The 13,147-nt window shown below is 41.6% G+C and overlaps 1 protein-coding gene across 1 annotated transcript in view; it reads right to left on the bottom strand.

Annotated features, from left to right (window-relative positions):
• The window catches only part of INO80 (INO80 complex subunit), a 123,751-nt gene that overhangs the window by 100,374 nt on the left and 10,230 nt on the right, over positions 1 to 13,147 (bottom strand). The window contains exons 7-11 of the mRNA XM_008049101.1: positions 8,232 to 8,285; positions 7,371 to 7,574; positions 3,788 to 3,983; positions 2,545 to 2,612; positions 120 to 329 (exon numbers count right to left, since the gene is read on the bottom strand). Coding sequence (XP_008047292.1) covers positions 120 to 329; positions 2,545 to 2,612; positions 3,788 to 3,983; positions 7,371 to 7,574; positions 8,232 to 8,285 — 732 coding nt within the window. The remainder of the gene's footprint in view (positions 1 to 119; positions 330 to 2,544; positions 2,613 to 3,787; positions 3,984 to 7,370; positions 7,575 to 8,231; positions 8,286 to 13,147) is intronic.

The following is a 13,147-nucleotide window of genomic DNA, read 5'->3' as shown; positions in this document are numbered from 1 at the left end:
TATAAGACTAAAATCTAAAGCATTATCTTGTACTCATTTCACAATTATACTGAACTGATGACTTTAGGAAAACAGACACTAAGCAAAAGAGAATGAACATACATGGTTCTAAAATTCACCTGTTCATAGAGATTGGCCAACCAATTCATGCCTTTCAGCTGATAACCTTTCAATTTTCCATTAAAAATTGTGGGCTGTGGAATATCCTCACCAGCCCTGATAGATGGGTTTGCCAGGCTATAACTTTCCCCAAACCCAGTGCCAGACTTGTTTGCTGCCCGTAGGGCAGCTGCTCGACTTTCTTTTGCATCTTCATCAAATGATCTTGTCTGAAAAATAATAAAATAGCAGGAAAAAAATGAAAGGAAAAAACATTAAATGCAAATAGAATTCACAATAACAACATATCTACCCTGTGCAAAGAAAACTGGAACAAAATTTCTGGTAAAACAATCTGATAGGCTGGGCTCAGTGGCTCAGCCTATAATCCCAGCACTTTGGGAGGTCGAGGCAAGTGGATTGCCTGAGCCCACGGGTTCGAGACCAGCCCAGGTAACTTGACGAGACCTCATCTCTCTAATTAAAAAAAAAAAAAAATAGCCAGCCATGGTAGCATGTGCCTGTAGTTCCAGCTACTTGAAAGGCCGAGGCGGAAGAATCACTGGAGCCCAGCAGGTTGACGCTGGGGTGACCGTGAGCATGTCACTGCACTCCAGCCTAGGCGACGGAATGAGACTCCAACTCAAAATATATATATATTAGTAATATATTTTATTATATGTTTTGGGGTTTTTTTTGTTGTTGTTTGTTTATTTGTTTGAGTTGGAGTCTCACTCTGTCGCCCAGACTGGAGTGCAGTGGCCGCTCCCGGCCACCGCAGCCTCGACCTGCTGGGACCTGCTGGGCTCCGGCGATCCTTCCGCCTCAGCCTTCCAAGTAGCTGGAACTACAGGCGCGCACGACCACGCTCGGCTGATTTTTGATTTATTGTAGAGATGAGGTCTCGAACCCGCGGGCTCAGGCAATCCATTCACCTCAGCCTCCCAAAGGCGTGGGATTACAGGCTGAGCCACTAAGCCTGGCTTATTATATGTTTTATATATCATGTTTTTTTTTGAGTCAGAGTCTCACTCCATCATCCAGGCTGGAGTGCAGAGGCACGCTCACAGTCACTCCAGTGTCAACCCGCTGGGCTCCGCGATCCTTCCCCCTCAGCCTTCCAAGTAGCCAGAACTACAGGTGCACGCTACCACACCCGGCTAATTTTTTATTTATTGTAAAAAGGAGGTTTCGCCAGGTTGTCCAGGCTAGTCTCAAACTCATGGGTTCAGGCAAGCCACTCACCTCAGCCTCCCAAAGTGCTGGGATACAGGCTAAACCACTGAGCCCAGTCATTATTAATATTTTCAATTGTAACAACTGTACTAGAAATATGTTTTTGATAGGCATACAATAAGCCATATTATAACATTTGCTTCATCGAGGAATTTGTTAAAGATCTGATATACAATTTGTTTGGTTAGAGGTGGTTGGAAGAAGGTCATATTCATGTATATCCTTAACTTGGACCCTGCTAAGGTTAAATAGAAGTTCCTAGCCGAGCTCGGTGGCTCAGCCTGTAATCCCAGCGCTTTGGGAGGCTGAGGTGAGTGGATTGCCTGAGCCCGCGGGTTCGAGACCCGTCTGGGCAACTTGGCAAGACTTCATCTCTACAATAAATCAAAAATTAGCCGGGCATGGTAGCGCACGCCTGTAGTTCCAGCTACTTAGAAGGCTGAGGTGGAAGGGTCGCCGGAGCCCAGTAGGTCGAGGCTGTGGTGGCCGGGAGCGGCCACTGCACTCCAGTCTGGGTGACAGAGTGAGACTCCAACTGAAAAAAAAAAAGAAAAATAGAAGTTCCTACACGATATACTAAACAGCATTTTTTTTTTACTTAATTTAACCTAACTTCAGTTTCTTTCTGATTTAATTAAATATCACTGTATCATTAATTACAGATAACAAGTTATTACTAAAAGAAGGCAATAACCCAGCAGTCTTTTCAAAGCATTATATGACTCCATAAACAAGCCAAGAGTATGGTCTTTTTCAATAAGCAACCATGATGTATTTCATACTATATTACCCATGATTAGTCAAGAGGACAAAACAAAAATACACAAACTTTTCTAATTTCAAATTAACACACTCCTAAACTTAGAAAAGTGAATACTTATTTTTCTGCCTTTCCTCAAGTACTCCTACTATTTTAAAGAAAATATGGATGCAGCCCCTACCCTACACACACAGGCTTACACAAATATATACAAGCTGGCCAATGCTTTTATAGTTGAAAAGGTGACTAAGACTAAAGGAAGATTGGCTAAGTAAAGGATTGTAGGGTATTTCCAGGGCCAATCAGTCATTTTTTATTTTTTTACTTTTTGTAAAGATGAGGCCTCCCCAGGTTGCCCAGGCTGGTCTCAAACTCCTGGGCTCAAGCAATCCTCCTGCATAGGCATGAGCCACTATGCCTGGCCCCAGTTAGCAACTTTTAAGACTTACCCGAGCTTGGTGAATATGGTAAGCATTTTCAGCATTCTTCAGGGCCTGGGCTTTGAAATGGTTACTATCTGAAAAGGAAAATTTATAGATTATCACACTTCATCAACTGATCTTGAAAAATAGTTTACAACCAACATATGTTGATCCCTGATTCCCTCATTCTAGTTATCCCTGGGCTTACAGAGGGGGTTGGGAGGAAGAGAAAGGCTAAATTAGACAAAGGTAAGGAGCTGGAAGTCCAATGGAGGCAGAGGGCTGCCACAGCCTTTAGTAGCCAAAGCCAGATTATAAAACCATTGGGGGTGTGGGGTCCACTGTCTCTCAGTCCTAGGGATTCTTCTACCAAGTGATGCCAAAAACCAGGAAAGGCAAGATGATAAGGATTCAAAATTTTAATCTTTATGCTGGGTAAACCCATTTAAACAGAAAAAAAACAGACATGTGTAGTGCCCTAATTGCTCTGAAGCACTCCCATTCTCTGATTTCTAGCTCAACATGATCTAAATCACTATTCTCTGAAATTCCTCTCAAAATTTACCCCAGTTCTTCTCTTCTTTTGTGGTCACAAAAATAACAAAACTTAACAGTATCCTTCTCAAGCTTGCATAAGAATCTTTTATGTGACAGATTATCTTCTCTGCTGAAACATGTTCATTGAATTATGATTCAATGCCTTTTATTTATACTGAAATATAAAATATACCCAAACTTTCAAGATCATATAAACAAACACTTTCATTTTCAGTGTCTTTAAGAAGTTATCTCATAGGCTTATTTTATAGAAATACATACTTTCAGCTAGGCCCGGTGGCTCATGCCTATAATCCCAGCACTTTGGGAGGCTGAGGTGAGAGGACTGCTTGAGCCCACGGGTTCGAGACCAGCCTGGGCAACTTGGCAAGACCTCATCTCTACAATAACTCAAAAAATTAGCCGGGTGTGGTAGTGAGAACCTATATAGTTCCAGCTACTTGGAAGGCTGAGGTGGAAGGATCACCTGAGCCCAGTAGGTCAAGGTTGCAGTGGCCAAGAGCGTGCCACTACACTCAGTCTGGGCAACAGAGTGAGACTCCAACTCAAAAAAACGAAATATATACTTTCCCTACTCTAATCCAATAAATCCCCCCATTCTGATAAATTACCTATGAATCAAAAATGAACATGCAAGAACTGAAAATGTATGTAACCTTAGATATAAAAAATACGGGTATCCACATCCTCTAACTCCTGATTAAGAACTCACCATAATCCTCCTGTGTGATGTTGACTAAAACTCCTCCACCTATGTCAATTTGTCTCTGGGTAGAACTGTCTTCTAATTTCCTTAGAATTTCTTCCTGGATACCATCATGACCCATATCTCGTTTGCGACTCATAAAATGAGCATACAACTCTGTCTGGGTGATTAAGAAGTTGAGTTTTCGCTGTTGCCTCTTGGCCTAAAGGGAGTGGGGGGGAGAAAGTTGTAAATAAAATTAGAGCCAAATCATCAATTATATCAAAAAAATAGTCAAAAGAATTAACCAAACCTTCTTATGGTTAAAACACAATTTCTTTATAAATCTTTTACTTTTTTTTTTTTGAGTTGGAGTCTTACTCTGTCACCCAGGCTGGAGTGCAGTGGCAAGCTCATGGCCACTGCAGCCTCAACCTGCTAGTCTCAGGTGATCCTTCCACCTCAGCATTCCAAGTAGCTGCTGGAACTACAGGCACATGCTACCACACCTGGCTTATTTTCTGATTTATTGTAGAGATGAGGTCTCACCAAGTTGCCCAGGCTGGTTTTGAACCCCTGAGCTCAGGTAATCCTTTCACCTCAGCCTCCCAAAGTGCTGGGATTACAGGCTTGAGCCACCACACCCGGCGCATAAATTTTTTACTTTAAAAAAAATTAAAAATGGCAGCCAGGCTTAGTAGATCACAACTGTAATACCAGTACATTGAAAGGCCAAAGGAAGAGGATTGCTTGAGCCTAGGAGGTCAAGACTAGTCTAGGCAACATAGTGAGATCTTCTCTCTATAAAAATAAATAAATAAACAAATAAATTAGCCAGGCATGATACCACATACCTACAGCCCCAGCTAAACAGAAGGCTAAGGTAGAAGGATCTCCTAAGCCCAGAAGGTCAAAGCTGCAGTGAGCCATGATCATATCCCTGCTCTCTAAGCAACAAAGTAAGAGCCCAACTCAAAAAAAAAAAATTGCTTACCAACAATTTTATTGTAGCCAAGCAGTGGTACTTAAAGCAATAAATAACTTTCATTCACAGTCTAATAATTACCTTTATTTCATTCACCTTCACAGTGTAAATTTTTCCTACCATTAGGCTTCTAAAATGTTTCTTTCTTTCCTATGTTACTTTTCTATGGTGGCACTCAGACATCAACTAACCTCAAACAAATTGTTCTGCTTTATAACCTGGGTGGTAGGCACATGTGTATAGCTTCATTGTTTTAAACACAGTAAACGTGTCAAAAATTCTTTATCTACAACTAAAAGTCAAAATAAGTGACAAAACACTATACTTCTGAAAGTCAATAAAATAGGTATATAAGATTAAAAGGCCAATCAAAAGAAGACAACACTTCCCCAATCTGTAGTTCAATATGATAACGATAGATAGCCAGGCACAGTGGCTCATGCCTGTAATCCCAGCATTTTGGGAGGTAGAGGCAAGAGGATTGCCTGAGCCCAGGGGTTCGAGACTAGCCTGGGAAACTTGGTGAGACTTGGTCTCTACAATACATCAAAAAAATTAGCCAGGGGTGGTGGTGTGTGCCTGCAGTTCCAGCTACTTGGAAGGCTGAAGTGGAAGGATCGCCTAATTCCATCAGTTAGAGGCTGTGGTGGCCGTTAGCACCACTACACTTCAGCCTGGGTGACAGAATGAGACTCCGTCTGACTCAGAAAAAAAAATGAATATAGATTGAATACACATATATATGCATGCATACACCCAAACATACACTTTTTTATAGTTTGAGAAAGCTAAACTATAACTGTCTCTGAAATAACCAAGTAAGAAAAATAATCATTATGCCAATATATAAAATCAATCTGAAGATAAACAATAAAAAGTAAGCAAAACACCCAAAAGACCAAATTATATGGAACACAGTACACAATAACAAATTGATCACTTTTTTCAAATAAGTATTTTAGGATAAAATTCATATTAAGTATACTTGAATTTATCTTTGATCTACCTCTCAAAAAAAAAACCAATAAAACAAGGAACACAGCAAAAAAATGGAAGAAAGTCCAAAAGTATATTTTATAAAGCAGCACACTACATATAATTATCTTTTCTCTTTAAGGCATTATAGCACATGAGCCAGATTCCAAACAGAAAAGTATTTGAGAGAGAGAATGAGAAAAAAAATTGAAGTTTTTCTCTTAATGAATGTCCATGCTTCAAAGCTAAAGTGCCATGAAGATTTTCTAAACTAAAGTCATTAAGAAAAAGAACAGCCGGGCTCAGTGGCTCAGCCTGTAATCCCGCGCTTTGGGAGACTGAGGTGAGTTGATTGCCTGAGCCCGCTGGTTCGAGACATGCCTGGGAACTTGGTGAGACCTCATCTCTACAATAAATCAAAATATTAGCCGGGCGTGGTAGCATGTGCCTGTAGTTCCGGCTTCTTGGAAGGCTGAGGCAGAAGGATTGCTGGAGTCCAGCAGGTCAAAGGTGTGGTGGCCGGGAGAGGCCACTGCACTCCAATCTGGGCTACAGGGTGAGACTCCAACTCAAAAAAAAAAGAAAAAGAATAACATCTCCTTTAACCTAAAAGAAGTTAAATACCACATGCTTAAATTAAGAAAATAATAAAGATACATCAAGGTTTTTATTTCAAAAGTTCAAAGAAAAACACGTAAGTCAGCATAATCACAGATGAAGCTCCCATCAGTTAGCTATCAACATAACTGAGACAATCTAGACTCTCACAAACCTACATTATAAACTACATTATTGCTTACAAATTTCAAGATCTGTGGCTAACTCTCAGATATTTCTAAATTCAGTAAGTATTCCTAATAGCATGAAATGTTTACTAACTCTACATTTATCTTGCACACAAAGACACAAGTTACCAGGAGGACTTAAAAGAACTGATCAAAATCCATACTCATCCTCAAAGCCATGATAAAGAAGGGAAGATCAAGAGCTCAGAAGAGGCTCTAAAGCTCTTCTTTGGCCTGAGTTACTACGGATACTTGAAACAAAACATCATCAAATCTGCTGATTCTCTTCTTTATCCAAACCTCAACTTTGCTTCCATTCATCTCAACTGGTTTAGCAAGGGCAACACAATGACTTTCCCCTCTTACTCTCTCCTCTCACTTCCCACAACAATATACACAGCCTAGATCAGCTAACATCAGGTTTGGCAATAGTACTGGCTACAAGTTGAAACAGCAAAGTAGGAAGGGGTGGATCTCACAAAACTGGGCTAATTGTCCACAGTCCTTATCTGGTTCTGAATTCAGCACCTAGTCCTTATCATTCAACAAATCAAAACTGCAGCTAGCATCTGGAAACAAGTCAAGATGAACTATAAGCTAGCTGTTTTCTTTTTCTTGAGGAATAGAACTACATAGGACAGAAGAAAACCGCATAGAAGAAAGAAGACAAAGGCTGGGGGAGGGCCTTAACTGAAAGAATAAAAATGTAACTGGCTTACTGGACTAAAATCACGATCTGCAAACTTAAACCTGAAATTTTTTTTGACAATTTTATTGGTTAAATGTACAATTTTCAAAGTACAAGTGAATCTCTTGGTATTGCTGTACTAATTAGGGCTTTCAAACTTTTATGCTTTAGCCCTACCTCACGCATTTCCTCATCCAACTTCCTTTGCTCCAAAGCTTCCTTCTCTGCACGCTTGCGATGCTCCTTTTCCACCTTCTCGTATTTCTTCCAATATAGAAGCATCTCCTTGGTGAGGCGGCGGGCACGAGGCAAGGTCTCCTTACAGTTCTTCTGAGCCTGCAAGGCAGCTCTACGCACCTCCTTCATGCACTGGTGGGCAAGCTGCAAACAACAGTATTACAACAGGGAGGACTCAACACCAGAGGCTGGTTCCCCTTGGACTCTAAACCACTTCATTCCTCAATCTGTTCAGTATAAACAGTCCTCCTATGGCCACATCTCTTTCTCACCCAACTTGACTAAAGTCCCTGTACAGTAATGTATCTAGGCCTAGACCCTATGGTAATATCAGGGATAAGAAATCTATCCACACCTACCACTTTAGAAGATAAAACAAAATTTAATGACTAAGAAGCGCCTGAGATGTGCTGGGAAGTTTTACAAAGTGTTACTAAGACGTTGGTATTATCATTGTCATCTCCATTCATAAATGAGGAACCAAAGAGGTTGAGTGACCAGCCCAGGAAAACACAACTAGTAATGTTCCCTCACCTGAGTCTCACAACAACCCTCAAAGGAAGTTGTGCTACTTCCCTCTAAGGCAAAGTATTCACATCAACACTTCTTAGATGAACAACAAAGGAAGACTCCATTATCTACCCAAGAAATTAGAATGGGCTATGATCTTACTCAAAAAGGTTCAAATACCAGAAATAGAAGGAAGAACAATTTTATTTAATAAACAGACTGAAAACACCTAGAAATTTTCTGAGGTACTATTAGATTCATGATCTACAGGTTTTATCAATCTCATTTTACCTTTCGGCTGTTGGTGAGAAACAGATTACGAGCTGAAGCTTTCTGCTTGTTGGCCTAAAATATTTAAAAATAATATTTCATTTAGAATTCATTTTGAAATAAGATTATGTAGAATAACAGTCTTTTATCCAATTCCTAGAGAGGTAGAAAAGAAAATGTAAAGCAAAGCATATATATAAGATACATTACTTCTAAAAGTCATCCAGATGTACTACCTTAGCACCATTCATAAAGCTACTAAAGAAGCAGTAAGAGCCAGGCATGCTGGCTCATGTCTCTAATTCCAGCACTTTTGGGACGCAGAGGCGAGAGGATTGAGTCTGAAAAATCATTTATCATCATCAAAGGGCATCATCTGAAGCCTCTTCCTCAGATAAGCATCATTTCCCATAACTTTCCCATAAAGAATGTTCATACAGCCAGGCACAATGGCTCACGCCTATAATCCCAGCACTTTGGGAGGCCAAGGCAAGAGGACTGCCTGAGCCTGTGGGTTCAAGACCAGCCCCAGCAACTTGGCAAGACCTCGTCTCTACAATACATCAAAAAGTTAGCCAGGCATGGTAACATGCGCCTGCAGTTCCAGCTACTTAGAAGGCTGCGGCAGAAGGATCGCCAGAGCCCAGCAGGTCGAGGCTGCAGTGGCCGTGAGTGTGCCAGTGTACTCCAGTCTGGGCGACAGAGTGAGACTCCAACTCAAAGAAAAAAAAGAAAAATTAGACAGGCATGGTGGTACACTCGTGTAGTTCCAGCAACTGGGAAGGCTGAGGCAAAAGGATCGCTTGAGCCCAGCAGGTTGAGGCTGCGGTGGCCGTAAGCATGCCACTATACTCAAGCCTCAGTGACTAAGTGAGACTCCAACCCCCCCCCCAAAAGAACACCCAAACACAAATTATCTCTCCAGAAATATTTATTAACTGTTATGGAAAAAGTAATGCAATTTTATAATAACAAAGCACCACCATACCAAGGGATCAAAGGTAATATCATCAATATTGGGACAGATGTATCCTGTGTCACCAGATGTGCTACACATCACTCTTGTGGTAATCCTGACAAAAATGCATAATCCAAATCTAATCATAAGGAAACATCACAGACCCCACAAAAGTCAAAATAATTAGCTGGGCGTGGTGGCGTGTGCTTGTTGGCCCAGCTACTCGGGAAGCTGAGGAAAAGGTTTGCCTGAGCTCAGGAGGTTGAGGCTACGGACAGCCATGAGCGTGAGCATGCAACTGCACTCCAGCCTGGGCATCAGAGTGAAAACTGAATCCAAAAAAAGGATACTACTGACACAATTTTAATATGGCCAGGCGCAGTGGCTCACAACTGTAATTCCAGCCCTTAGGAAGGCAGACGTGAGAGGACTGCCTGAGCCCAAAGGTTTAAGACCAGCCTGGGCAACTTGTAAAGAACTCATGTCTGCAATAAATCAAAAAACTAACCAGGTATGGTGGTGTGCACCTATGGTTCCAGTTACTTGGAAGACTGAGGCAGAAGGATTGCCTGAGCCTCGAAGGTCGAAGGTGCAGTAGCCGTGATCATGCCACTGCACTCCAGCCAAAGTGACAGAGTGAGACTCCAACTCAAAAAAGATAAAAATGAAGCTATTTGGGTTAATTCTATTATTCCCTACTCCCAGCAAATGGTCATTACTTATTTGAAACACAGTTAAGTTCATTGCTAGTGTCTGCATTCCAGTTTGCCCACATATACCACCAATTTCTCCATCTACTCACACCTTGATTGGTTTTAATTGTTTTATTTTTCTTAGGTACGTGCCAAGTATGTGAAGCATTACTATGTTCCTAAAAGTCAGCCCTATACAAAAAAGGATATATAAGCATACTTCTATTTATCATGTTTTGCTTTACTAAAGCAAATGTATCAGCGATATTTTTCCAGTAGCATGTACTTACTTAGTGCCTCCGTGTCAACATTTTTTTTTGGAGGAGGGGCTCAGGTGATCCTTCCACCTCAGCCTTCCAAGTAGCTAGAACTACAGGCATGCACCACCCAGGCACAGCTAATTTTTTTATTTATTACAGAGACAAGGTCTTGCCATGCTGCTCATGCTAGTCTTCAACCCCTGGACTCAGGCAATTCTCTTGCTTCAACCTCCCAAAGTTCTAGAATTACAGGCGAGAGCAACCGCACCCAGCATCTGTGTCAGCATTTTTTTTTTTTTTTTTTGAGTTGGAGTCTCACTCTGTCACCCAGACTGGAGTACCATGGCCGCTCCCAGCCACCACAGCCTCGACCTGCTGGGCTCCGGCGATCCTTCCGCCTCAGCCTTCCAAGTAGCTGGAACTACAGGCACGCGCTGCCATGCCCAGCTGATTTTGTGATTTTATTGTAGAGATGAAGTCTCGCTGCCCAGGCAGGTCTCGAACCCGCAGGCTCAGGCAATCCACTCACCTCAGCCTCCCAAAGGTGCAGGATTACAGGCTGAGCCACCAAGCCCGGCTGTGTGTCAGCATTTTTGAAAGCAATAAAGTATTTTTTTTATTAAGACAAGTACATTGTTTTCATAGACATGTTACTGCACACTTACAGATTGCATTATAATGTATTACTTAACTTTATTTATTTATTTATATTTTTTATTATTTTTATTTTTTGAAGTCTCACTCTGTCACCAGGTTGGAGTGCAGTGCCATGCTCACAGCCACCCCAGCCTCGACCTGCTGGGCTCAGGGGATCCTTCTGCTTCAGCCTTCCTAGTAGCTGGAACCATAGGCATGCACCACCATGCCTGGTTAATTTTTTTATTTTATTATTGTAGAGATGAGGTCTCGCCAAGTTGCTCAGCCTGATCTCGAGCCCACAGGCTCAGGTAATCCTCTTGCCTCCTTGGCCTCTCAAAGTGCTGAGATTAAAGGTGTAAGCTACCGAGCTCAGTCTTATCTATTTATATTGAGTGGAAGTCTCACTCTGTCACCCAGACTGGAGTGCAGTGGCACAATCACGGCTACTGCAGCATCAACCTGCTGGGTTCAGGCTCTCCTTCTGCCTCGGTCATCCAAGTAGCTGGGAACTACAGGTGCACACCACCATGCTCAGCTAATTTTTTGATTTATTATAGAGACAAAATCTCATCAAGTTGCCCAGGCTGATCTCAAACCCCCAGGCACAGGCAATGCTCTAGTCTCCATCTTCCAAAGTGCTGGAATTACAAACATGAGCCACAACACCCAGCAATGTAAGCATAACTTTAATATGCACTAGGAAACCAAAAAAATTTGTGTGACCCACCGTACTATTATGGCCTGGAACTGAACCCATAACATATCCAAGGTATGCTTGTATGCAAAGACTCCCTCCTTACTCCTTTTACTACCCTATTCCAATCCTCCTTCTTCTTTTTTTCTTTTTATGATACATATTTTTTTTACTAGAGACAAGGTCTCACTATGTAGCCCAAGCTAATCTCAAACTCCTGGCCTCAAGCAATCCTCCTGACTCAGTCACCCAAAATGCTGAGATTATTGGCTTGAGTCACCAATAACTTCACTCTTCCCTTTCTTTTTATTCCTTTCTACCTGTCCTCTATAAGAAATAAATCCGTTTAATTTTTGGTTTATTTATTCTTCTTATATTTCTTTTGTGCAAGCGAACAAATATTTGTGTTTTCTTATAGTCCCTTTTTTCTTACATTAAGGATTACATACTATAAATTCTTATTTGTACTTTGCTTTTTTCACTTAGCAGTATATTCTAGAAATTAATCCATATCAGTTCAAAGAAAAACTTTTTTTTTTTTGAGTTGGAGTCTCTCTCTGTTGCCCAGAATGGAGTACAGGGGCACACTATCAGCCACCACAGCCTCAACCTGCTGGGCTCCAGTGATCCTTCTGCCTCAGCCTTCCAAGTAGCTGGAACTACAGGTATGCGCTACCACGCCCGGCTGATTTTTTATTTATTGTAGAGATGAGGTCTGGCCAAGTTGTCTGGGTAGGTCTCAAACCTGTGGGCTCAGACAATCCACCCACCTCGGCCTCCTAAAGTGCTGGGATTACAGGCTGAGCCACTGAGCCCAGCCCCATTACCTTCTTAATAGAAAATGTTGAGATATATCTAAAATTTGCCAATGTGAAAGGTGAAAAAGAATGTCTAGGTGTTACTTTAATTTGTGCTTCTCCATTAGAGACTGAACCTTTTTCATGTTTGAGAACCATTTTAATAACTTTCTTTGTGAAATGTCTATTCCTGACTTTTTTCCAGCTGCCTATTTTGCCTATTGAGTATGTAGTCCTTTGTCTCTCATTTAAGACTTTTTTTTTTGAGTCAGAGTCTCACTCTGTCGTCCAGGCTGGAGTGTAGTGGTACCCTCAAGGCCACTGTTGCCTCAACTTACTGGGCTCAGGACATCCTTCCACCTCAGCCTTCCAAGTAGTCGGAACTACATGCGCACACTATCATGTTCAGCTAATTTTTTGATTTATTGTAGAGATGAGGTCTTGCCAAATTGCCCAGGCTGGTCTTGAACCCGTGGGCTCAGGCAATCTTCTCACCTCGGCCTCCCAAAGTGCTGGCATCACAGGTCTGAGTCACCGCGCCCAGCCTTGTAGTTTTAATCATGCAAAAATTTAACTTTATATAGCCAAACTTATCAATGTTTTATTTCTGCTGGACATTGAGTCACAGTTAGAAACTCAACCTACACAAAGGTTAAATAAGAATTAAATTATATTTTCTTCTAGTATTTGTATGGGTTTATTTTTTGACACTGAAAACTCATTGAGTATATCTGTGAGAGACAAATCTAATTTGATCTTTTTTTCACATTGATACACATATGTCCCAGCTCCACTTATTAAAAAGTTCACTAAGCCGGGCTCGGTGGCTCAGCCTGTAATCCCGCGCCTTTGGGAGGCTGAGGTGAATGGATTGCCTGAGCCCGCGGGTTCGAGACC

The sequence above is a fragment of the Carlito syrichta genome, unplaced genomic scaffold (genome assembly GCF_000164805.1).
Source record: "Carlito syrichta isolate Samal-C Ts95f unplaced genomic scaffold, Tarsius_syrichta-2.0.1 Scaffold130527, whole genome shotgun sequence".
Lineage (NCBI taxonomy): Eukaryota > Metazoa > Chordata > Mammalia > Primates > Tarsiidae > Carlito > Carlito syrichta.
This window is presented reverse-complemented; position numbering and strand designations above follow the sequence as displayed.